At 43.3% G+C, this 25270-nt stretch overlaps 3 protein-coding genes across 11 annotated transcripts in view; 2 read left to right on the top strand and 1 right to left on the bottom strand.

Moving 5' to 3' along the window:
• The window catches only part of golm1 (golgi membrane protein 1), a 7249-nt gene extending 6335 nt beyond the window's left edge, over positions 1-914 (top strand). The window contains exon 11 of the mRNA XM_010876806.5: positions 61-914. The gene's annotated coding sequence lies outside the window, so the exon portion shown is untranslated. The remainder of the gene's footprint in view (positions 1-60) is intronic.
• Positions 852-10745, bottom strand: naa35 (N-alpha-acetyltransferase 35, NatC auxiliary subunit). Of its 2 annotated transcripts, none has more exons than XM_020052631.3 (23): positions 10639-10745; positions 9650-9778; positions 9492-9525; positions 9216-9333; positions 9040-9114; positions 8773-8940; positions 8501-8567; positions 8336-8379; positions 6724-6774; positions 6057-6140; positions 5757-5871; positions 5470-5648; positions 5287-5346; positions 5091-5197; positions 4365-4431; positions 3955-4053; positions 3653-3831; positions 3413-3558; positions 2252-2319; positions 1997-2137; positions 1594-1716; positions 1308-1388; positions 852-1207 (listed from the first exon to the last, which is right to left on the bottom strand). In XM_020052631.3, exons 2-23 carry the CDS (start codon positions 9768-9770, stop codon positions 1148-1150), a joined length of 2187 nt encoding a protein of 728 aa, XP_019908190.1. In that variant the 5' UTR covers positions 9771-9778; positions 10639-10745; the 3' UTR covers positions 852-1147. The 2 variants fall into 2 exon arrangements, with proteins under 2 accessions (XP_019908190.1, XP_010875107.1); XM_010876805.5 differs by having other exon boundaries at positions 9216-9330.
• Positions 10269-25270, top strand: part of agtpbp1 (ATP/GTP binding protein 1) — a 27486-nt gene continuing 12484 nt past the window's right edge. For 6 of the 8 annotated variants that reach the window (XM_034296264.1, XM_034296263.1, XM_034296262.1 and 3 more), the window contains exons 1-14: positions 10980-11111; positions 12152-12200; positions 13257-13378; positions 19084-19151; positions 19968-20031; positions 20396-20542; positions 21387-21518; positions 21725-21818; positions 22035-22072; positions 22233-22441; positions 23078-23255; positions 23834-23925; positions 24110-24226; positions 24402-25069. In XM_034296264.1, coding sequence (XP_034152155.1) covers positions 12169-12200; positions 13257-13378; positions 19084-19151; positions 19968-20031; positions 20396-20542; positions 21387-21518; positions 21725-21818; positions 22035-22072; positions 22233-22441; positions 23078-23255; positions 23834-23925; positions 24110-24226; positions 24402-25069 — 1961 coding nt within the window. In that variant the 5' untranslated portion in view covers positions 10980-11111; positions 12152-12168. Of the gene's footprint in view, positions 10289-10979; positions 11112-12151; positions 12201-13256; positions 13379-18376; positions 18589-19083; positions 19152-19967; positions 20032-20395; positions 20543-21386; positions 21519-21724; positions 21819-22034; positions 22073-22232; positions 22442-23077; positions 23256-23833; positions 23926-24109; positions 24227-24401; positions 25070-25270 lie in introns of those variants that run through there. The other 2 variants (XM_034296259.1, XM_034296265.1) reach the window with 2 other exon arrangements.

The raw sequence follows: 25270 nt of genomic DNA, 5'->3' as shown, positions 1-25270 counted from the left end.
GTTGGTCTTGTAAGGTGTTAGGACAAAAGATGTAGGCTCAGACTCTCTTCACATTTACAGTCCAACCAAGGATGAACTGGACATTGTCAAGACTACTGCAGCTCAACAGACTCTTCTGCTGTTTCAATGAAAGCATCTCACAGCTTGCCTTAATATTCTCAAGTCTTCTGCAGTGAATGTATATATATTTTTTCTGGACAACATGGAAACAGGCTTTGGCTTGCTGAACTCAATAACCATGAACGACGTATGAACTGAGACCACAGTCTGAACACAACCCAGATAATGCTATTAGAGAACTGAACTTGGATGCATCACCTAATCTCCATCTATTCAATGATTCTAATTCACTCTTTAGTCGTTGACTTAAAGGGCAGTTAGTGACATTGAAGCAATGTTATCTTACCGTAGTCTCAAAACCCTGTAGAAAAGGCATCATTTCATATTGTTCTTTCTCTCTGAAAAAACTTGCAATTGAGGTATATGGCTATATGACTAAGTGTGAATTAGAAAATTAAATTAGGCTGTTTTAACATTTTTGCAAGGATTATTGAAGATTGGTGCTCTTGTGTCCCGCTCATAACCGAGGAACTGTTTTGTAACTTATTGATTAGTTTCTTTAAGAATTTAATTATGTTGAAAAAGTGGTCTGTGTACCAGACAGACCAGCAAATGTTTCAAATCCAAACATTGATTTGTCTTTGTTATAGCAAGTTCCTTCAGATGAAAATTATGGTTAGAGAAAATATTTTAATTGTGGATACTGTAGGTTTGATTTTGTACAATGTATTTTTTTGCTCTTTCATTTTTTGTTTAAATGTTTTTGTTGCAGTCTGAAGAAATGTTCTGAGTTCTTAAATAATCAGGTTTTTATTAAGTGTATGACAATGACAAAATAAATCATTTTAATACCATAGATGTTTTTTGGGAATTGTGGAGGATGTGGTTCTTCTGTCCTTTGGAAAGTCCGTTCTATAGTCCAGTGTGAGTGAAGACCAAACAATAGATTGTTACTGAAAGATCAGCAGTTACAATAGTCTGTTTAGGTCTCGGAACACAGACTGATTTTCCTTTAGTTGGTCACTGATCTGTGTGGATCAGGTAGGTTGCACTGGCTTGGATTGCCATAGCTCTGCAGGGCTGGTATTCAGATGATCTTGACCACAGGGAAGTACTTGTGAGCTGAGAAATCAAACTCTGGTAGTACCTAGAGACGCAGAGTATCGTTTCATTCCTCTACAAACAATAATAATGCCTCTGACTTTATTCCAATATTTTATAGCATGTTTTGCTCATCGTGCCATTACCTTGGTTTCCTTCTTGTGTCCCCCAGCAAGTAGCTTCATGACCACAATGTTGGGTTTAGCCACTTTTAGGATGCGATTCACCTGCGAAAAACAAACACTTACTCAAAACGTCAATTTTAGATCCATAGAGTAATCATTTTAATGAAACAGCGAATGCTCTAATCCAAAAGGGATGTACGAACATCCAGTAGTGGGTCTAAATTGAAACACACCATCTTCTAGAAACGGAGTCACAAATAATGATAATGCTGCTACTATACTGTTAGGGGTCACAAGGCTTGCTGACCTCTGGGTCAGGGCTGGGGACGTTTTCCAGGATGAGTTTGGCCTGCTGGAAGTGTTTACTGGCCGCCATGTAGAGGTCAGCTGACTGGGGAGGAGGACTGTACTTCTTCAGATCGGACATCTCCTACAGCCGACACACAACGGGTCACGTTACAGGTCGTCTTATGCAATGGCACACACTGTACAGATCATCAGATCTGCCTTACAACGGAACAGAAAAACCCACACGCTGCTCTTGCTAGCGTCAACCATTTACTGAAGCTTCACCAGAGGTTTTGTGTGCACTTTGCACCTATGTCTGGTCAGTAAATCGAATGGGATTGTTGTAAATGACATTATTTAATACAGTATTACTGTATTAAACATGCACACATTCATGAGCAAGTTGGCATCACCTACTGTACCTTGAACTGGATGTAATGGACTGGTGGGGGAGTGACCACACTGTTGAAGGGGGCAAAGCGATGCTCGTAGCGCACCTGCTCGCTGTCCAACTCAAACTGGGGCTTCCGCACCTTCCCATCCATATCCAGGGCTATCATCGTCTGCACCAACAGACGGTAGGTCAGAGATCGGTCATCTTAGGTATTCAGTCTTTAAAGAGATTGAGACTGGAACCGGGGCACGGCGGAGTACACAGTATGTGTGTATATACCTACCTTGTACATGCCAGCACACATGTTCTGATAGGCTTGGCTCATGGTGATCTCTCTGCTGAGGGGGCGAGCTGCAGATGAACACCAGTTTAGTGAATGCAGGGTGGATTCTAACTATGACCACACCCTGAATTCAAATGATTCCTATACATAAGGAGGGGACTGTGTGGTAGCAAATATACACTACTGTTCTACAGTTTGGAGTCACTTAGAATTATTTGAAAAAAAATCCTGAAAAAAAAAGTAATTTTTTTTAAGTGGTGACTCTGGGAGGCTGGCCTTCTAGGCAGAGTTGCAAATAAAAATATATCTCAGACTGGCAAATAAAAAAGAAAAGATTAAGATGGGCAAAAGAACACAGACACTGGACAGAGAAAATTTGGAAAAAAAGTGTTATGGACAGACAAATGTAAGTTTGAGAGGTTCAGATCACAAAGAGGAACATTTGTGAAATGCAGACCAAATAAAAAGATGCTGGAGGAGTGCTTGACGCCATCTATCAAGCGTGCTAGAGGCAATGTGATGGTCTGGGGGTGCTTTGGTAGTGGTAAAGTGGGAGATTTGTATAAAGGGTATCTATTACAGGAAGGCTATCACTCTATTTTGCAATGCCATGCTGTGCCCTGTGGATGGTGCTTGATTGGTGCCAGTTTCCTCCTACAACAGGACAATGACCCAAAGCACAGCTCCAAACTATGCAAGAACTATTTAGGGAAGAAGCAGTCAGCTGGTATTCGGTCTATAGTAGAGTGTCCAGCACAGTCACTGGATCTCAACCCTATTAAGCGGTTATGGGAGCAGCTTGACTCTTTGGTACATAAGTGCCCATCAAGCCAATCCAACGTGTGGGAGGTGCTTCACAAAGCATGGGGTGAAATCTCTTCAGATTACCTCCATAAATGCCACAGTCTGCAAGGCTGTAATAGCTCCAAATGGAGGATTCTTTGAGGAAAACAAAGTTTGAAAGACAATTACTATTTCAATATTTCATTATTTCTAACCTTGTCAGACTATATATCTTATTCATTTTGGTGGATTTCCTATTCAAAGTAATTTCATGTATGTTTTCATGAAAAACAAAGCACATTTCTAAGTGACCCCAAACCTTTGAAAGGTAGTGGATTCTACTTAATGGCCGTACTGGATGTTTGGATCAGGACTGACCTCCTTGACTTTTCTTCTTCTTTTTGGTTTTCTTGCTGCTGCGTCCCTTCAGCTGCTCTTCCAGAAGGCGCTCCTCAGCCATCTGAGAGCTGTCGGCCCGACTCAGAGTGGACATGAGCCAGGCATACAGGAACTCCGACAGATACCTACACACACACACACACACACACACACACCTCAGTCAGGTGTACACTCAGTACAGTGGAACCCAACTGGACACCTCCAGCCCGCCCCCCTCACCAGTAGATGTAGTAGTATTCGTGCATGCTGTAGAGTTCCAGTTCAAAGCCGCTCAGCAGGTACTGGATCATGATGCGCAGGTTGTGGTAGAGGATCCAGGTGCCCAGACAGGCTAGGTGCTGTCTTTGAGGCTCCAGTTTCATCAGCAGGCTGTGCAGCGCAGCATCTACCTTCTCTGCCTGCAGGGGGCTCCAGCACACCACAGATGATCAGTGCCACAACCCAAGCAAACTAATCGCTAAACAGCAACGCATGCATTTTGGCGTGCGCTTGAGTGCAGAGACACACACACCCACACACACCTCGTCTTGCAGTGTGGCAAACTCCTCCAGGATGTGTCCTAGTTTGTCTCTCTGCCGAGCGCGGTTGTGTCCATGGATTTGGATGAGACTACAAAAGGGCTGCAGGAAAATCAGAACATTTGTTTTGTCCAATGTAGACCAAACTGAGCATCTTTAATGATGAAGCTGATTAAGACACTGTTCCTGAAATATTATATACAGTTACTGCAAACCACGATTCCCTCTTTTTTTTATAGCTCAAACATCTTTGTACCAGCAATAAATCAGCAGAATATGTACTGCAATTACATTTTTCACCATCCAATGTAACACCTCACCTCCGTTTCCTCATCAAAATAAAAACAATAATGACAGGGGACTGGGGGGAAAAGAATGAAGGATTGTGACTAATATGCAACCAGGTGACTTACCCTGGAGCAGTGTGTAACAAAGGAGTCAATGTAGTCCTTGGCCTGGTGGTTGTTAGACAGGCAGCACCTGCAGAGGCAAAGCATGGGTCAGTCTACAGACAGGTAGAGTTGCAGAGTCAATGCTTGGATCAGTCTACAGACAGGCAGCAGCTGCAGAGGCAACGCATGGGTCAGTCTACAGACAGGCAGCAGCTGCAGAGGCAATGCATGGGTCAGTCTACAGACAGGTAGAACTGCAGAGGCAAAGCATGGGTCAGTCTACCGACAGGCAGAGCTGCAGAGGCAAAGCATGGGTCAGTCTACAGACAGGTAGAACTGCAGAGGCAAAGCATGGGTCAGTCTACAGACAGGCAGAGCTGCAGAGGCAAAGCATGGGTCAGTCTACAGACAGGTAGAGCTGCAGAGGCAAAGCATGGGTCAGTCTACAGACAGGCAGAGCTGCAGAGGCAAAGCATGGGTCCGTCTACAGACAGGCAGAGCTGCAGAGACAATACAAGGGTCAGTTTACAGACAGGTAGAGCTGCAGAGTCAATGCATGGATTAGTCTACATGCCAACACCAGAGGTATCCAGATGTGAAAGCAAGACTGCTACCATAGTACAAAGACTGCTGATCTCTCAAAACTCCAAGGTAGGTAGACAGGAATGCACTAAATAAATGTCAAAAAATGCCTTAAATGTTGAGAAAAAAAAAAATCAAAGTAGGAAGGAAGAATGTATTACTTACTTGAAGGAGAGCACTGGTGGGCTGACGAAGTACCTAAGAGCATCTTTAATCATGTCCTGCATTGGTTGGGTCCCAAACACTTTCTTATTATCAATCAGGAACGTTGTCTAGAGAAAGGGAGGGGAGACGTTAGAACCGGAGCAATTAGAAGCCAGAGAATGGTCCAGATGCACCAATCAGGGAGAATGTTGCTTACCTGAAGTAGAGACCTGGAAAGGACGCAGGGGGATTGCTCACTGAATTCACAGAAAAAGTCCTGAAAGCAGAACAATAAAAAAATGAAAACATTCAAAAAAGCATTACCAGAATGACCTAATTTTCAAGAAGTATAGTCAAAGATATTACAGTAACTATAGTTCAGAAAAAGCTGGGCCCATACCAGAATTCCATGCAGGTTGGTCGTGTTGATGACCTCACACACTGTCTTAATGCGATCAATGAGCTTGCTGAAATAGTTGACCATTTCCTCCCTCTTGATGATCTTGGCATAGCGAGGAAAGGTGGGGGGCAGCAGCCTCTGGTTAACCAGTGGTTCAAACCCCATCATGATAGGGTGATCTGGAACCCAGGTGGGGGTGGGTCACTTCAGAACCATTGGTGTTGCAATCTCTCTTCAGTGTAGGATTGGAGGACTGTGTTGTGTGGGTGTGTGCGCACGCGCGTTACCTCCTTTTGTTGTGTCGTTCTGGGACTGAATGCCATGTTGGATGCTGGAGTGGAGGGCTGGGAGGAGATCGGCTGCCTGCTGCATGAGTTTCTGGGCTTCACCCACTGAGCTGGTCTGGCAGAGCCGACATCACATCAGTCAACCAATCACATGCTTAATCAACCCACCCACACACTTCCCCTTTTCTAGCCCCCAATTTAGTTAGGGGCTAGAAACCGGTAATCCCCCTTGGTGGGACTCCCAGCCCTGGGCGGGGTTGGAGTATTTCATATTAAAGCTAAGCTAAAGGTGGGTGTTACCTCTTTCTTAGTGAAGGCAATCAGCGCTGTCAGTAGAAGGCGTGTAAACTTGATCCTACTGAAAAGTGCCAAACACTGCTGATGCTAAGGAAGCAGAGAAATTAGTTAAGAAAACAGTTGGACACACAATCACACATGTACCTTTATAGGCCACAAATACAGCTCTGTCATACAATGTTCATTCCGACCACCAAGAGCAGACATTTTGGGGAAGTGGTCGATTTATTTGAGAAAGAGCTGCAAATTCCAGGATTTTTCACTGAAAGGTTGCCTCACTCCCATGCTCTCCCATCTCCCATGAGCCTGTCAGATAGAAGGGTATGGGAGGTATGGCAGCGATTTGACCAACCTCAGATAACCCCTAGGACCTTACGCCAAATAAACCCAGAGGATTTGGTAAGTTTAGAAATAAAAATAAATTTTTCTGAGACTAGGTGGGATTTAAACCATATTTGACATTTGCAGATGTGAAGGGAGGCCTTGCTTATCTAGAACATGAGTGAGGACGTATGACTGTTGGCATTGATCTTTATTCCACTTCTAAGTATCATGATCCATGTTTAATCCAGTCACAATTATATGACAACTTTCATCATGAAACCAATTAATCACAATACAGAACAAGCCAATTGTTGATATTCCCATAGGGACTGAAAGACTGTCTTACCTCCAGCTCCACCTCTGGATCCCGCTGTTCACCCTGGCGACTGCGTGTGCTCTAAGGGGAATGAACAGGAGAAAAACAATGACAGAGTCAAGAGAGGAAGAGGAGCCAAGTTGTGACAGGTGGGCTGTACAGTTACATTGAGTCGCATACAATGGCAGCTACACCATTCACATTAAGAATCTGACTATTTTTGTGTGTTACAGTGGGGCAAAAAAGTAGTCAGTCAGCCATCAATTGTGCAAGTTCTCCCACTTAAAAAGATGAGAGAGGCCTGTAGTTTTCATCATAGGTACACTTCAACTATGAGAGACAAAATGAGTAAAAACTAAATCAAGAAAATCACATTGTAGGATTTTTAATTATTTTATTGGTAAAATATGGTGGATAATAAGTATTTGGTCAATAACAAAAGTTAATCTCAATACTTTGATATATAGCCTTTGTTGGCAATGACAGAGGTCAAATGCTTTCTGTAAGTCTTCACAAGGTTTTCACACACTGTTGCTGGTATTTTGGCCCATTCCTCCATGCAGATCTCCTCTAGAGCAGTGATGTTTTGGGGCTGTCGCTGGGCAACATGGACTTTCAACTCCCTCCAAAGATTTTCTATGGGGTTGAGATCTGGGGACTGGCTAGGCCACTCCAGGAGCTTGAAATGCTTCTTACGAAGCCACTCCTTCATTGCCAGGTGTTGTGTTTGGGATCATTGTCATGCTGAAAGACCCAGCCATGTTTCATCTTCAATGCCCTTGCTGATGGAAGGAGGTTTTCATCTGATCATATGACATTCTCCCAATCATCTTCTGCACCATCCAAATGCTGTCTAGCAAACCTCAGACGGGCCTGGACATGTACTGGCTTAAGCAGGGGGACACGTCTGGCACTGCAGGATTTGAGTCCCTGGCGGCGTAGTGTGTTACTGATGGTAGCCTTTGTTACTTTGGTCCCAGCTCTCTGCAGGTCATTCACTAGGTCCCTCTGTGTGGTTCTGGGATTTTTGCTCACCGTTCATCATTTTAACCCCACGGGGTGAGATCTTGCGTGGAGCCCCGGATCGAGGGAGATTATCAGTGGTCTTGTATGTCTTCCATTTTCTTATAATTGCTCCCACAGTTGATTTCTTCACACCAAGCTGCTTACCTATTGCAGATTCAGTCTTCCCAGCCTGGTGCAGGTCTAAAATGTAGTTTCTGGTGTCCTTTGACAGCTCTTTGGTCTTGGCCATAGTGGAGTTTGGAGTGTGACTGAAGGTGTGGACAGGTGTCTATTATACTGATAACAAGTTCAAACAAGTGCCATTAATACAGGTAACGAGTGGAGGACAGAGGAGCCTCTTAAAGAAGAAGTTACAGGTCTGTGAGAGCCAGAAATATTGCTTGTTTGTAGGTGACCAAATACACATTTTACTGAAGAATTTACCAAAGAATTCCTAAAAAAAATTGTCTCTCATAGTTGAAGTGTACCTATGACGAAAATTACAGGCCTCTCTCATCTCTTTAAGTGGGATAACTTGCACAATTGGTAGCTGACTAAATACTTTTTTTGCCCCACTGTATGGGTTTTGCCATAAAGAGGGATTTCACATGGGATAGGTGAGAGAAGATGCATGTACCTTAACTCTCCTCTGTAACTCATCCTCAACATCCTTTAGCATTCCTGTTGGTGCCATTGACATACATAGTTAAATTAGCACAAACACGTAATTACAAGTGTATTGTATACCTACTAAGCCAAACATGGAACACAATACTAATTAAAGCAAGAATATAAACTTCACCTGTAACCCGCAGGTCTGTCACATTGTTGGCCATCTTGAAGCCGTACGTCATAGCCTGGAAATCTTCCTAAAAACGGAACATTTAGTTTAGAAGTATTTCTCTCCACTCCCAATTTTGCGATTTCCAATTCGAGGCCATGTTCTTGTCTCATTACAAGCCCTTCTGCTTCTTGTCACAATGCTTGGTCAACCAATGGCCATTGGCTTGACAGAGTGTTTGTATGTGTGTGACTGTGTTGCTGTGAAAAACCAAAAGGGACCAAGAGTCTTACTTCCTCAAAGACAGCAGCTTTGTTGACCTTCTCGCGGGCGATGTCGCACACTTTGAGGATGCCCAGAGCAAAGGCCTTGAGTGCAGGGTCCTCGATCAGGTCGGGATTGTGAACGTACAGGCAGGTGAATACTGTCTGGGCTAGGGAGTGGCCCTCCAGCCATGTGATCTAAATACACACACAAACTGGATGTTTATGTCTTTTAAAATTATAATGCAGAGCTTTTTGTTTTATTTGAGTGGACATTGATAAAGCAATCCAACTGACCAAGCAGCAGAAACAGGTATCCATGATCCCAATCAGCTCAGGAAGACTGAGGTCCCTCACTCTGATGGCACCATCCTACAGAGAGTAAAGGAGAAAAGAAATGAAGGTTATGAAAGAGAAGAACAGGAGATGGAGAGTCTTTATGGAAAATATAACATTTAGAATAAAAACCACACCTTGACTGCCTGTTCGAAGTTGAGGACTTTTCTGTTGACCTGGTTGCCAATCATCCCAGCATCCATCTTCGGGTCCATCATCTCAATGGCAGACATAGCCTCAAACAGGCCAAACCTGCTGGCAAAGGAGCATTTAGAAAGGCTTATAGCTCTCTGTGGATTGTGCAGTCACAAATACCTAGTGTGAATGCACAATACAAGGCTCACTAGAGCAACTTCTATATTTCATTAAAACAATACATTTTACTGAAGCCAAACCAAAACATTCATACTCACAGTTTGTCATGAAGCAACTCCCCAAGGTTGAGCTCTATAAATACAGCAGAGAAAAAACAAAGGTCAAAGTACTATCAAATTATATCATCATTCTGTACCATAAGGATAAACCAGAGCAGTATTGCATCCAAGCCGAAACATACAAACATTGAGCGTACCTTTGCATGCCCCTTTAAAGTCATGTGTAATGTCCACCCAGTTTGCATTGTTCCTCATTTTCTCTGGGACGCCCAGTCCCCATCCACCATCATCATCCTCAACAGATGACTTCATCACCATGGTAACAGCTGAAAGTTAAACCAGTACATGCAAATGACATCTCTCTTCTGTGGATATTCAATCAACCAGATAATGGACGTAGGACAGATTTACATGAACGTACGACATTTTGCGTGTGCTCATACCCAGAGACACCAGCTGAGTACATACTTACCCCCATGGGAAGAGAAAATATAACACCTCCGTTTCAAGCACCATGCTGTTACCAATAATACTGAACTATGAAACACAGTACCTACACAAATTACATACTGTACAGTAAGCATTGCTCCAAAGCATATCTGAATGCTTTTATGAACAGTTTTGGTACTGAAGCAGTTAATTTGGGTATCCCTTGATTCTAAATAATAACGGCACGTTTTGTAAGAAATGCTGACGTATCGAGCGACTAAAAGAGCAAAATGTTCTGAAATAACGTTAACTGCGGGTACAAGTGCAATGAAAACGTTCTAAGACAATGAGCCAAGCGTTTGTCACCAAGGGAAACCAGCCGGCGTTGTGGCAGTCAAAGCTGTGAGGTCTGTACTTTGGATTCGTTCAATATATAACAAATGAGTTAACGGCAAATTGTGCTAAAACATTCTTATATCAACAGCTAGCTGTCTTTGGTTTGTAGATAGTTACCTGACATTTTTTTTTTCTATGGTCCTTTGCTAAAGAGCGGATTAATAAAGAAAAGCGTAACTAGTTATATCGTGAGCTAACATTACATTAGCTAGTTTGGGCACTGTCTAAAGCAACATCACTATTTAATCATGAATAATGCAACATTAAAATCAATTATATTAATTACGTGATTATATTAATAATGTTGGCATATTGTAGCGACATTTGGTGTGGCATTTATATTGTAAAATCGGATACATACCTTGTTAACTGCTAGCGCTGCTAGCTATTCGCCCGAACCCGTGAAGAAAGAAGCACTAAAATGACGTTAGATTGTTGTTGCACGGTGGGACATGAAGTCCCGCCATGGCAAATGATTGGAGATTCTTGTTTCAGGGTTTCAGGTTATATGGTGTTTTTGTCTGGTACGGGACTTTCATACGTGATTTTTTTATTGTTATTGTTTTAGTAAGTTAGTATTGTATTTAAAAAAATATTGTGTATGATTTATCCTCGTTTACGATTAGCTGAGCTAGTCGTAAACGTCATATTTTTTGCGTCGCGTTTATGAACTACATTTGACTATTCACGCCTTCTCCTGGTTCTTGACAGTTCTCATCTCCATCCGAGTAGGGGGTGGGGGTTGGTGTAGTTATCATAACATCGGGGCGTTTCAGTCAAAATACATATCTATGAATTTGCCTGCCCATGGGACAACAGTTCCTTACAAACTCGGTTCGTATAACATGTTTTTCTTTAAATAATTTGCAGCATAGCTAGCTAGTGCATGTTCATGGCACCGTTGTTTACAAATGATATAGCTGTAGCTACAGTGTTAGCTTGATACACTAGCCCAATTAGCAAGAATGCTATCTAGCTAGCTATGTGTAATATAGCTACGTTAACTTAGCTAGCAAACTGAATGGACACCAAGCAGGTGTTATAGTGTTGGGATGTCAGACTCGTAAACCAGTCAGTTACTTTTAGTTAGCTACGGTAACTGTAGCTGATGGTGTTGCCGTTTGTCTAACTCACATGTTTATCCCTGTTGTCGATTACCGTACATTCTGATAGTTAGCTTGATTGGGTTTGTTTACAGCAGTTGGGTAACAACTGCACTGTATTTCGTTAAGGTTAGTCACGCTGGTATAATGCTGGGGATAGTTAAAATATTTGACCACTAAGTTAACTGAAGATGCTTGCTGAATTGGGAAGACTAGCCCAGGCAGGGGACTAAAATCCTGAAAATCTTCAAGATTTTGTTTGTTTATTTATGGACCTGCAGCTATATCATCAACGGGCAAGCACCTCATCGGCTGTTGGCCTATGTAGTTGGCTCACACTTTACATCAGTTACATCATGAATGGTAATAACTAATTAAGGAGCCTTAGCAGCGTTGGGATTCAACCAGACATTTTCAGGGAAACCGTATAACCTACGTGGTGTTGTATTCTTCTAATGTGTTAATTTGTATTGCTTTTGAGTTGATTACCTTCCTTATTGACTCTGTTAATTACATATCACAGCGCTTTTGTTTCATAGTACTGGAACCATTAACCTCTATTATTTTTGGTTAAACGTTGACCTTGGTTGAGCACGATTGGCCTGCATTAGTGTTGAAAGAGAAAAAGAGAGGGAAAGAAGAAACGAGAAAATGGAAAGAAAACAAAATGGATAGAATGTAATAGACTGCGATTTCTAGAGGTGAACAAAAGTTTTGAAATTGAATGCCAACAGAATTACATTGCTGATACTTGCTAATATGTACTTGCAGTTGAAGTGTGAGGAAAAATGAATAAGCCCAAAATGACCACAGAGAAAGGGTGAGTAAACCGTCTCATACAGACACTCTAGATTATTTTCTGTATGATTGTATGTATGTGCAAAACTGTGTGTGTGAACACTAGGTTTATCAGTCGGATTCTCTCACACATTGCCCCTTGCTCTTGTTTACTTTGTCTTTTCAAGGTCAGTCTATCACAGCAACTCCACAGATCATTAAACCTGCCTGGGCCAGTCATGCTCCCACCTTGACCTTATCTATTGTTACCCAAACTCTGTCAAATATCTACTGTTTGCAGTCAATAACCGTTTAGGGCCATGTAATCACTAGTCTATTGAATTGTTATTTTAGCCGTCAAAACGCAAGCCTACTTCTGCTTTTTCGTCTATATTCATTCATTAATTTTAGCCTATTAAGAAGGCATAACATGCAAAGGCTTAGCTTAAGTAATAGGTACATATTGTGTTGAATTTATAACTCTGAAAACAACCATCACGTTGCCCCCATGTAAGGTTTTGGCGGAATGTTTGACTATCATGCTTTGAATGTCTGTGCTATTAGCCTGTAGTATCTAACGTGCCTGTGAGTGTTTAGTGCATGAACGCTCAGTGCTCCAACGTGAGTGCATGGGGTCTTTGTTGGTGTGTTTGTTCTGGCACCATTACATTCCCATCTCTCTCACTGAATTTTGGTCTGTGAGTTTGTGTTTATGTCTCTCTTTTCTCTCTCTCTCTCGCTCTTTGTCTTTATAAGGGCGCACAAGAGACTTTGGGTCTATTTCTAAGTTTTGCTTCTCTCCCATGATGGTTTTCTTTTCTAAGTGACCTTTGACCTCACTGCTCATGACCTCACTGTACATGAGCTTAATTTAACTACAGAGCATGGTCATGTTCATTGTGCAATATGCAATATGGAAAATATTTGAGCCTGGTGTGATCATGCCTGGTTATTGAAATACATTTTTTTGTCTTCCGCTGTCTCTGTTTTTGTGTTTGTGTCTCTGTCTGTCGTTGTCTCTGTCTGTCGTTGTCTCTGCCTGTTTCTCTCTCTCTGTTTCTCTCTGTCTGTCTCTGTCTTTCTGTCTCTGTGTTTCCAGTAACTCCAGGGTGCTGATGTTCTTGGGTCAGCTGGAGAGGCTGAATGGGGAAGCCATGCTGGCGGACGCTGAGATCGCTAGGCAGATAACTGCCAAGATCCTTCACCTCATCCAGACTCAAGGTGAGAATACTAAGCCATTGTACCTACCTGTTTCATACCCATTTAATATTAAAACTTTCAATAAACTTTGAGTCTACCACAAGCAGCAGTCATTTCAAATAGCTTGTTATGATTTGAAAGTTTTTGCATGTAAAAAAAACTCTTGGTCAAAGAATTATTATGCTTCATCCATTTTACCAGTCTGCTTCAGTGGAATTTTACATCAGCAGAATTTCATAGGAGCGCCCTAATCAAATGTCTGTCACAGACTTTAGACATGTAAAGATTTACTGATAATCGTTGGCCCCTGATTGAAATGTTTAAGATTCAAGTACATTGCAACTGATTCAAATGTAGCATTTATCGGCCTGAGAATTAATTCAAACCCACGTGTACACCCTTTTTATTATATTCACATTTATTGTTCCCTAATGAAAATACTAAAAAATGTTGGTGTCGGAAAACACATCTTCTTGTTCATTATAGAACTTGGCACGTAACTGCTTTGACAGTTATTGATTTAAGTGATTTTGTTCATGCTGAACAACCCCAGGCTATAGCTGTCAACATGCATCGACGGTACCTAGCTTAGGATCCTGACCCTATCCACATGCACTGCTGCAGCACGGGTTTCAGTCTGGTCCACTTACAACAAAAGCTCTCTTCTAACTCCTGTCCAATTTTGCCTACGGAAGGGCTGAAAATGTCTATAAAAGAATCAGAATGGTTTGGCACGGTGTCAGAGGGCATGTTTTAGTCTTTGACTCTTCCAAAGCTGTATTCACAAATGTGACGTGACAATTGGGTGAGGAGAATTAATAAACAAAACGTGTTTTAATGGTGAAAACCGGAGCTCCTGTAAACATACAGGTGCATCTCAAAAAATATGAATATCGTGGAAACCTTTTTTCTTTCGTAATTCAAATCAAAAAGTGGCAACTTCATATATTCTAGATTCATTACACATAACGTGAAACTTTCAAGCATTTTTTTTTTTTTCTTCAATCAAGGTGATTACTGATACAGCTCATGGAAATAAAAAATCCAGTATCTCAAAATATTAGAATAAAAAATTTATAATACACAAATGTCGAACTGAGAAGAGCTCTATTCATCTAATTAACTCAACTTCTGCAATGTCTTTTCTAAATATGTTAATTTATGCACTCAATACTTGATCAGGGCTCTTTTTGCACAAATTACTGCATCAATGCAAGGTGGCATGGAGGCAATCAGCCTGTGGCACTGCTGAGGTGTTAAGGAAGCCCAGGTTGCTTTGATAGCGGTCTTCAGTTTGTTTGTGTTGTTGGGTCCGGTGTATCTAATTTTCCTCTTGACAGTATCAGGTCAGGCAAGTTGTCTGGCAAATACCGATTCAAGCTCTGTCAGGAACATGTATTGTTTACACAATAAATGATCATATCTCAATAAAAAAAAAAAAAAGCTGCATCTTCTAGTTTCCTGTTTGTTTGCTTCCTGCTGTGGAGGTTGATGCTGATATTGTTGGAGCGGTTTCCCGAAAGCAAGGCGTAGTCCTGGTTTAAAAATGGAAAATGTGTGAAAGTGGATTCATTTTCTTTTGTTGGACTGGTTCATTCATTTTTCAGCACTTGTTGACATGTAGGCTAAGAAACATTAATATTTTAGTTTTTTTCCTCTTTTAGTCTAGTTGTTGAGTTTGATAAAACAGCCACATCGACAAAATCCAGGTTTCTAGAGTTGAATACAATGTTTGTTGTATTTCTCTTACCTGATATTCCTTTTTTCAATATGACCCTGTGTAATCTTGACATCACACATCCCTGACGAACTTCAGATTTCACAGTGAATCATGTTGGTTGTGTTCATGACAAACCTCTGTAGTCTGTAAGGATATCTGCAATATGGATTGCAGTGTTATTATTACTTGTTATCCGCTTCCTCAGGCTTTTGTGGGGGTTGCTGTCAAAAGAGTTTTGGAAGTCTGAAAGTTAACATCGAGCTATGTATCTTTAGCATCTCCCGCTAGATGAGGACAGTGGTCACGTGACAACTTACAGTTAGTGCGGAGAGGTCAAAAGGTGTTTGTTTGCCTTAGTAGACATTTGGGTTGTTCACAATGTAACGTAGTTGTTTCACTAGGCTGGGGCAGATTTAAGAAGATTAATAGGTGTTGTGATACGTGTCCTAAGATAGTATGCTGCATGTGTTTGGTGGTGGAAACTTTTTTTGCTGAGGAAAGGTTATATTTGTAACTGGATCCCTCACCCATACCCAGTGTACACTCATATTTGTGCCCCATTGGGAGTGATACACCCTCTACCAACAGCCCCTATCCAACCTCTTGCCCTGCCCCTCTCTCTCTCCCCAACACTAGTTCCTCTCAAATACTTTCCCCCTTCCAGCCCCCAGCTGGCTTGTACGTCACAGATTCTGACAGTTGATGAAAAGCTGTTTCAGGCAGTTTATAATTACATCTCAAACCTTAGCCAACTCTGGGTGACATGCTTTCCTTAGGAAGGCCAGCACGCATGCACGGCCAGCACACATAGACAGAAAAAAGCAGCTTCTGGTTTGAGTCATTTCTGAATAATTTAAATAAAAAAGTGGTTTTCTCCAAATAGGTGGTTGGCCATAATTTGAGTGTCTGTAAATAATAAAAATGTGTAAATATATTTTGATAATTTGGTGTATCACATAATTCAGGGTGAAGTGATGACGGCTGGGTCTACTAATAAAGCAACCAGCCACTGACAGGGAAAACTAGACTCTGACACTCTCTTAATTACACTGCAATGTAATACTGCCTTCAGACAACTTGTACTTTGCCTTGCATAAACTAGCTCTGTTGTATACATTCGCATATGCATATTTATACAGTCACCCTTGATAAAGATTAGCAAAAAAGGCTGTAAAATTAACAAAGGTAATGGGCTATATTGTAATATGAATATAGTTTAATTATTAAAGTGAATCTACCAAAAACACACCTCAAATATATATATTTAATTTCCCCAAAAAAGAAATTGGCCCTAGTTTTCAGTAACTTTTCCCTTGCAAGGATAACTGCTCTGAGCCATTTTATGGAGAATGTATTGACCATATAGAATCTTTCCACATCGATGAGATCCTTCTGTCTGAGTTTATGTACTGTGCACTTGAAGTTAACCCACATGCTATAATGTCCTGGTACTTGGTAGAGTTCATGATACTGTTGACTGTGACAATCAAAGCAGCCCCATGACATTAATGATTCACCAGCATATACTATTTATCTTTAGGACTTTTACACAATTTTCCTTCCCGATTTTATGATATCTAATAAATTATTAAGGTTTTGCTTCATTGCAGCATTTTCCCAAGTGCTTGGGACCGTTGATGACAAGATGTTGTACTAAGCACATCCAGTGCCATTCTGGTCTAATTGTGGATTTGTAGACTTGGTGGTCTCTAACTCTCCAATTGTGGCCCATAGTATTCTCTCTCACTGTGCATGAGGACAGGGCGCGCTTCGGTCCTCTACCAGGCAGATTTACATCTCTTCCACTGTTTAGACAACTTTTTTTTGGATAGTTTTCTTTAAGCATGTTTTAGTATGAAATAAAGTTTCTCCATATGTTTTAGTATCAAAGGTTGCACTTTTACTATATTGTTTATTTTTATCAATGGGGCTATTCATTTTGATCAGGTGGCTATCTGTTGTTATGATATGGGTTAGTTGTCACCCCCCAGTACTGTGTTTCTGGAGCTAGATCAATCCACTTAGACTTTAAAAATGGAAACTTGTAAACTGGGCAAGTACATCAAATGAAGATCACTTCAAGATCAACATTTTGACCCATGGATCAGTTATTCTTGCCAAGCTTCAAATTGCTGGTCTGAGCTAGATCTAGCAGTTACTTGGCTGGATCAAGTTCGTCATTCAAAGTTCACAGACAGTTAGCCAAATGTCTCTTTTAGCCCATTGCTAAATTTTGTTTCACACCTGTTTCTTTGAATGTAGGCAGCACAGACTGTTCGGTGTTTGATGTAGACTGTAGAGGTCATGTTCTGCTTCCGGCAACACACTGACGCAGTCATCATCTATCCTTTAGTCTTCCTGGAGCCAATGTCCCAGTGAGAGAGGGAAAATAGGAGAATGAAGACTGATGCACTGTATCAGAGGCATGGACCCAACACGGCAGCTGTCTCCGCGGTGTCCTCGGAGGCTTTGTCCCTCCGTGCCCCAGGGTTGGCTGTTTGCATGGGAGGGTACCTGGCTGCAACACCACTCTGTCATTTGGTCAGGGCTTCTTAAATGTTGCGTAGGTGAAAACCGGAGGCTGGGTGGTGTTGTAGCCTCTAGGACTGGCTGCATGTCACACTGCCTTGCTGTGCATGTGCTGGGGGAGGTTCTTTGAGCTGTGACCAGGTCTGGTCCGGTTTGTGCTTGGGGACTGTTAGTGTCAGTTTAATAAGCTGTTTGGAAGGATCCGAGCTCTGGGGCGAAGTGGGGCGGAATGTAGCTCCCCCAGAAGATGTAGCCGCTAAGAAGCCCCTGTGGAGAGACATTTATGAAAAATAATTATTCTGAAGACTGAAAGTTTATCTTATGAGGTACGTCTGTGGACTTTCAGGGTCTGCCCTGAGATAGGAAGTTTGGTTGAAAAGAAAACATTTTAGCAAATGCTTTTATCCAGAATGACTTCAAGGAGGAATGATAGTTATGTGTCTTGCTCAAGGGCATAATATACACATACATTTTTTTAAAGTTATTTGTAAGTTGTCCAACTCTCTAACCGATCTGATGCCACAGTTACGGAGTTTGGAGGTGATTTTTGAGGGTCAACTGTTGAGCTGTTGTTTCGTTTTCAAGGGGCTTTAAAAAGTAAAGCAGTTATGACCGCAGTCATCTTCAGTTTGTTTGTTTTGGTGCATGTTTGCCTTCAGTCTTGACTTCAGCAAACTCAATTGGATTTAGGTCAGGTGATTGACTTGGTCAGACAAGAATATTGCACTTCATGGTTTTGGCCTTGTAAATCCATTTTGGTTGCATTAGCGGTGTTTTTGGAGTTTGTTCCATTGGCCTGCTGCAAGGTGACATACTGTTCAATTTATTTTGAAACATTTGTTTGGATCTTCAGCGTGGATGTGTCTGTTCACTTCAGAATTCATTCTGCTGCTGCCAGTATTTCCAACATCAATGAAGACAATGTAGCCGGTTCCTGTCACAGACACATTTTTCTCTGCCCTCTTCTCTTGCCATCACGCAGGTACTGGTAATATTTGTCTTCTCTGTCCACAATGCCGTTGCACTGTTATGAACTCTGCAGGCTGTTTTCTGGATGGCACTTTTTTTGCCATCCTGTTTTTTAGGAGGTTGTTCGTAGTCTGTCGGACCATTCTTTGTTTTCTTTTTTTATTGTGGTGAGTGTTCTTTGGTCGTCCTCTGTAAAGGCTGTTCTTGGTCTAGTTGGTAATTTGTCATTGATAGCTAACCTGTGCCTGCGTTGTTCATCTACCAAACAGTAGATTTTGACTCTGATCTGGCTATGTACAAAACATTTTCTTATTTCTAAAAGGGTCTTCTGATCGGAATGAAAACAAATTCAAACTGACTGTCTGTAGGTTAAGTAGTTTAAGTCAGCAATTCTACAGCTTGATAAAGAAATGACATGATGGTGAAAATGGCAACATGATGATGACCTTGTTACGGTGCTGTTCATATACACAACTAGAATGCTACAATGGCCCTCTGTGTGTTTCAGAGAAAACACGTAAGGAGATTATGTCCAAGGGCTCTGGTGGCATGGAGGTCATCCTGGCCACTTTAGAGGTGAGTTAGGTTGGTGACAGGGATCCACTCACATTTTACTCCAATATAACACTACTGCCGTTTTATAATACCATGACATCAAATGGAGATCGACACCTTCATTACACTAACACTTTGTCAAATACCATGGGCCAACCCCTACGTAGGAGCTAGCCTGACATTGGGAGGGGGAGACATTCTGCCCAGATGGTCGAATCTTAACTTACAAATGGGCAAGTGGACAGGGCTTAGAGGGGCCTTGCAGAGGGGATCTGGGACAGTCCTATCAATCTTTGGGTCATAAGCCATTCATAATATATTACATACTAGTGGGACAGTAAATGTAGTTGTACTCAGTTAAACCACCGATTGCATAACCAATTTGTTATACAGGTCTTATACTCATAAATATTGTCCAACACTACATTGTAGCTCTTTAGACCCAGATCCATCTCTTAGTAGTATTGGTTTTGTGTTCATATTTTTATGTCCCTTACGTTGACCCATTGGTGTGAAAAAGGTACAAATCACTCATAACAAGTACTATTAATATCACACTGCCTTAAACTATTGACATAATATCCCTCCCTGAAATGTACTTTACTTGGTTTTGGCAATGGCCTTCCATCTCTCTATCTAGTAATATGCCCTCATGTATTTATATACCACTCGATGACAGGTTAATTTAGGAGTTGGGAAAGATAAGTTCCGATTTGTAGTGACTGCACCCCAAGTTAGATGATTTGTTTGTGTGTGTGCCTGTGTGTGTGTGCGCATGCGTGCGTGCCATGGAAGAATGTTGTTAATAATACTCAACATGCACTCTGTTTTTGGTAGAACACACAGGATCTGCAAACTACCCTGAACATTCTGTACATTCTGAATGAGCTGTTAACTGTGGGTAAGTGGTAACCACTCTTTAATTTGATAATGCCGGCAAACAATATTCTGTTTGACAGTGTGCTCTTAGTCCTTTCATTGGTTAATTAGTGACTAGTGATCATTGACGAGTGACTAGTGAGTCCTCTACCTGTTTAGATTTTGTTAGGTTATAGAACTCTGGCCAGAAAGTGCACAAGCGTCTTTCAGGTTTGAAGCCTTTGAGTATGGATGCAAGTTTTTATTTTCCCAAACTGCTGGAATCCAGGTAAAATTAGTGGTTCTTTCAGATGGCCTGTGTGACATCTGAGCTGACTGGTTGATTTGTGCTGTCTGAGAAGATGATTGGTCAGTTTGTAGAGACTATGTCTCTCTCCCTGTGCCAGGTGGGGGGCGGAGGGTTGGTGTGCTTGTATCCAAGGGGGGCACAGGCATCCTGCTGCAGATGCTCCTCAGTGCCAGTAAGGAGTGGCCCCCCAGCGAGGAGCTCATGCTGCAGCTCCACTCTGTCCTGGCTAAGGTTGGACCAAAAGGTAACTCACACATGTTTTTTATGCTATATCTGTGTGGTCAAAACCTGATTTTCCCTAAAAACTCTCCCATAAGCCTAAAACAATTATGTTTTTCCTCATGGTGATTGGCAAGTGTTAGTGTTGACTTGATTCATTGTTCTTGCTACAGTTGTATCTGTACATACACACAGATAGGCCAACAGACAAACCGATAACACGTAAAAGAAAAGGATGCAACAGTAAAAGATTGGGAAATGCTTGTTAAACTTATGCAATTTGTTTCAATCTAGAAATCACAAGAGAATCCTTATTTGGTACTGAAGTAATCTCCTGTGGCGGTGGAATGCTAATTATTTTACATATCAAAATACGGTCACAGGAAAAATCAATGCTCTCCATGTTTTGTGTTTGCATGTTCTACACAAACAGGCAGTTTATTTAGGCAAGATATTTAGTCCATTTACAACATACATGCAGAAAATGTATTTCCTGGCTGCCGCAACCTAGATTCCTCACAGCACTGGGTGAGCTGGTCTGGACTGGAGCCTATTGTAACATCACTATTAGGAGAGATGTGCGAAAATTTTGATTGGTTCTTAATTACTTGTTTAATTTGCTACGCCAATGATTTTTGAAGTGATCATGTGTTTGGTTTTGTGGGGCAGTACTTTAGTAAAACATACATACATTTCTGAGATTTTTTTTTTGAAAAGTTAAATGTTTAGTAACCATTAGTCGTACTTCCTTTCTGGTTATTTTTGCTCATTCAAATTGAGTTGTTACAAACATTTCATAAACTATTATCCCAACCACAGACAACCATCCTAGCTTGCAAACCCTTTCACGTCCCTTTTTCTTTCCTCAGACAGGAAATTTGGTGTAAAGGCCCGTCTGAACGGAGCTCTGAATGTCACGGTGAACCTGCTGAAACAGAATCTGCAGAACCCCAAGCTGTTGCTACCCTGCCTGCAGGTTCTACGGGTCTACTCTTCCAACTGTAAGTCTTCCCCACTGTACTAACCTTACATAGCGGACCTCTGACCGACCGTTACCAACCTCACCTACTGTGATGTTGCCGTGGCAACCCGCAGTCTGACTGACAGTGACTAACCACACCTGCTGTGATGTAGTCTTAATTACAGCAAACCGCTATATGGTTTCATTGGTGGGGGGGGGACTGAGATTTTCTGTGCCTGTCTTCAGCTGTGAATGCGGTGTCCCTGGGGAAGAATGGGCTGGTGGAGCTCATGTTCAAAATCATTGGACCCTTCAGTAAAAAGAACACCAGTCTGCTGAAGTAAGTCTGTGCGCGGGTGTGTGTGTGTGTGTGTATGTCAAATGTCTACATAAGCCATGCGCCAATCAGCATGCGAGGTACTGCTCTGTCTCAGTGATCTTGGAAGGTCCTTTTTGGGGGTTTTTGGCCTCAAATCGAGTTGTGTTGGTCTGAGAGAAAAATGGCAAGTGTGCTTCAGTCTTTGACCCCTTGCTCTGGCTGTTTCTGACTCAACAGAGTAGCCCTGGACACGCTGGGGGCTTTGCTCAAGTCCAGTAAGTACTGCTGTCCCCCTCACATTCTCTCTGTCTTTCTCTCTCTGCAGTGCAACTGGACAATGTCCTGTCGCAGTTGTTCAGTAACAGTGCTGTTGTCTGTGCCAATTATCAACCAGTAGCCGTCCATCCCCCCCCCGTTCCTCTGTCCTTCCTTCAGAGACTAATGCTCGGCGGGCGGTTGATAGGGCCCACGTGCCCGTCCTGCTGTACATCTACCAAGACTGGCACCGCAACGACACGCGCCACCGTCACATGCTCATCCGCAAGGGCATCCTGGGCTGCCTGAAGAACATCACCAACATCAAGCTGGGACGCCGGGCCTTCCTCGACGCCGACGGAATGAGAATCCTTTACAACACTTCCACTGTGAGTCGGCGGAGGTTTTTCCGGCATTACGAACGCCCTTAAGCTCCTGTATGAGGTCTATTCTGTTTCTTGATTAGAAACCAGCCTAAAGATCCACTGTAATAAAATCCCCTGTAATAAAAATCCACAGTTAGACTAAGCCTGAATTGACAGAGGCTTAGGTCAGCATGCCCTGTTCTTGGACGTGATTCTGGCCACAGCCGAAGGCGCCGGGCCTCAGCCTATCTTATCAATGGCTCAACTACAGATAGCCCCAAGGTGAAGTTAGGCCATGGTTGGGTGTAGTGTCCTAAACACCAAAGCACATACTTCTGTCCCATATCTATGTACATCCTTATACTTAGCCCCAGCCCTAACCCTACACCTACAGACCCTACAAACCTACACATAGCACCTGCCATTTTTCTTGTCTTTTGCTAGAGACAGGTTCTGAAACAGTGAAGCTGTCTACTTACTGAATGTAGCCCATTAAGCTGTCTGACAAACAGTATGAGATGGTGTTCCCTTTTTGGCCAGACCATGTGAAATGTCCTACCCATACTGAGACAGAGGGTCACCTGGGTAAGGCCCATGACACTGGCCCGGTGTTGTCTCTGATGTTGATGGACCACAACCGTTGCTATGTGCTGTTCTTAGGAGTGCCTGCCAGTGAGAACGCTGGACCCCCTGATCAACACCTCCAGCCTTATCATGAGGAAGTGCTTCCCCAAAAACCGCCTCCCCCTACCCACCATCAAAAGTGTCTTCCACCACCAGCTGCCCCACATACCAGCGGGAGGGCCCGTCGCTCAGCTGTACAGTCAGCCCCCTGGGGGTGAGATTCACCACACGCACACCATACGTAGGCTCACACACACACACTTAGTGAGGGGGCTGAAAAGCTGTGCATAAGCACGGTTGGAGAGGTCAAAACCGTGAAAGGTATCGAGTCATTTTCATGTGGAATAGTGACGGCCACATGATTGCGGTACGTATTGGTTTGTTCACACGCTTCACACGTGTCCCTTTCAGGAGAACCCGTTTACCAGTTCCACACCAAGCCCCCGTGGGGTGAGACTCATCACAAATACTAGCCCATCCACTACTACTACTCACAGTCCTCATAGTCTAAAATCACCCAATAACCGAGGCTGTAACCTTCACTGACGTCACATCACTCAATCTGAACCTGTACGCTTCCCAATCAAGACGGCAGCTCTCTGCCTCCATGGCTCCCGCCCTGTTTAGCACATGCTCCCTTTCTCCTCACCCCTGGCTGCTAGTCCTCACATGGACCTGCACTCACCTTTCTCTTCTCTCAACTAGAGCCCAATGCGACCAGTTAGGGCGTTGTTTCTGAAGGCCCCCTCTTTTGTGTTGACCGTTGCCTGTCTCCCTGTGTGTGTGGGCCAGTGGACGACGTGGTGGACGAGAGCGACGACAACGAGGACGCTGAGGCCGAGAACGACACGGAGAATGAGGAAGACAAGGACCTGCATGCTCAGGTGCGGACAGCATTACACCACGCCTGGTTTGACTGGCATGCAGAGGGAAGACTGTAGTGGTTGACCACAACCGCCACTGAGCACGATCATGTTCTCTCTGACCACAGTTGAGTACAGCTCTCTGGCTACGTTCTGTCTGTGTTGAGCTCCTTCTGATGGTTTGATGATGTTTTCTGCGCTTCAGAATGATGACATAGAAACGGACATCAGTAAACTGCGACCCAGAGAGACACCGAGCAGGCCATTTGAGGAGCTGAAGATTTACGAGAGATTTTTTCTTGAGCTCTCTGAGGACTTCCAGGTAATGCAGTTAACTTAAAACACAAAAAAAGGTGTTTTCAACAGTTTCTGAACACTGATGAATATTGTAACGTTGCCTTAAAACGCACAGAAGTGTATTTTTCAGAAGGGGACCACTCTTTGGTAGTGATCAGAAAACTGCTGGTAGATACTGTACCTTCTTTGTATCTCTGCAGGGATTCAACTTTGATAACCCAAAGGCGGCGGTGATAGACCCGGTGACAGCCCCGAAGTCTCACTGCTCGATCACGGTTCCCACCGCCCAGGGCCTGCCCCCAAAATATCCCACAACCGCCCCCCTCCAAGGGGAGCGCCACCTGGCCAAAGACGCGCGCCCCCGTCCTGAAACCTCTTCTCCGGCCCCAGCCTGTCCCCTGGACCTGGACACCATCAACATCACCAGGGGCCAAGATGGCCGCCGTGACCACTCCCAAAGCCCAACACACTCGGGGGCGGAGCTGGAGCGGGATCTGTTGCAGAAGCTTGAACAGGTGTCCTTAACCAGGCCCCAGGGTAGGGTGGGGGGGGGTCGAGGAGGAGAGGGCAGCAGGCAACATAGACAGCCCCCTCGGCTCACTGGGGTCGTGTGTCCCCGACGGGGGGGGGTGGGTGAGGAGTCGCCAGTAGAGGAGGGGGCTGAGGAGGATGGAGATGAGGGGGCGGTGCTGGAGGTCCCGGACACAGCTCTGCTCCTGCCACTCCATGACCCTGACCTCTATGTGGAGATGGTGAAGAGCACGCGTTCCGTGCCGCAGTACTCCCAGGTGGCCTATCCGGACTACTTCGGCCATGTGGCTCCCACATTCCGAGAACACATCCTGGAAAGGGTCTACGGCGTGCAGAGGTGAGAACCCTGGGTGCTAGACTTGGTTCTGTCCTTCCAGAGGCTTACATAGGTTCTGTGTTGACCTTCCCACTGGCTTACATAGGTTCTGTGTTGACCTTCCCACTGGCTTACATAGGTTCTGTGTTGACCTTCCCACTGGCTTATATACACTCACCTAAAGGATTATTAGGAACACCTGTTCAATTTCTCATTAATGCG

Source organism: Esox lucius, chromosome 13, assembly GCF_011004845.1.
Source record: "Esox lucius isolate fEsoLuc1 chromosome 13, fEsoLuc1.pri, whole genome shotgun sequence".
In the NCBI taxonomy this organism is placed as follows: Eukaryota; Metazoa; Chordata; class Actinopteri; order Esociformes; family Esocidae; genus Esox; species Esox lucius.
The sequence above is the reverse complement of the archived record's forward strand: the minus strand, read 5'-3'. Positions and strand labels throughout refer to the sequence as shown.

What these genes read in the sequence shown, in the direction of transcription:
- naa35 (XM_020052631.3), bottom strand. Translation starts at nt 9,770, where the DNA reads ATGGTGATGAAGTCATCTGTTGAGGATGATGATGGTGGATGGGGACTG. An exon ending in GAAGAAGAAAAGTCAAGGAG is followed by an intron (nt 2,320 to 3,412) that starts GTCAGTCCTGAT and finishes GTTCATCTGCAG; the next exon opens with CTCGCCCCCTCAGCAGAGAG. An exon ending in GACACAAGAAGGAAACCAAG is followed by an intron (nt 1,208 to 1,307) that starts GTAATGGCACGA and finishes CTGCGTCTCTAG; the next exon opens with GTACTACCAGAGTTTGATTT.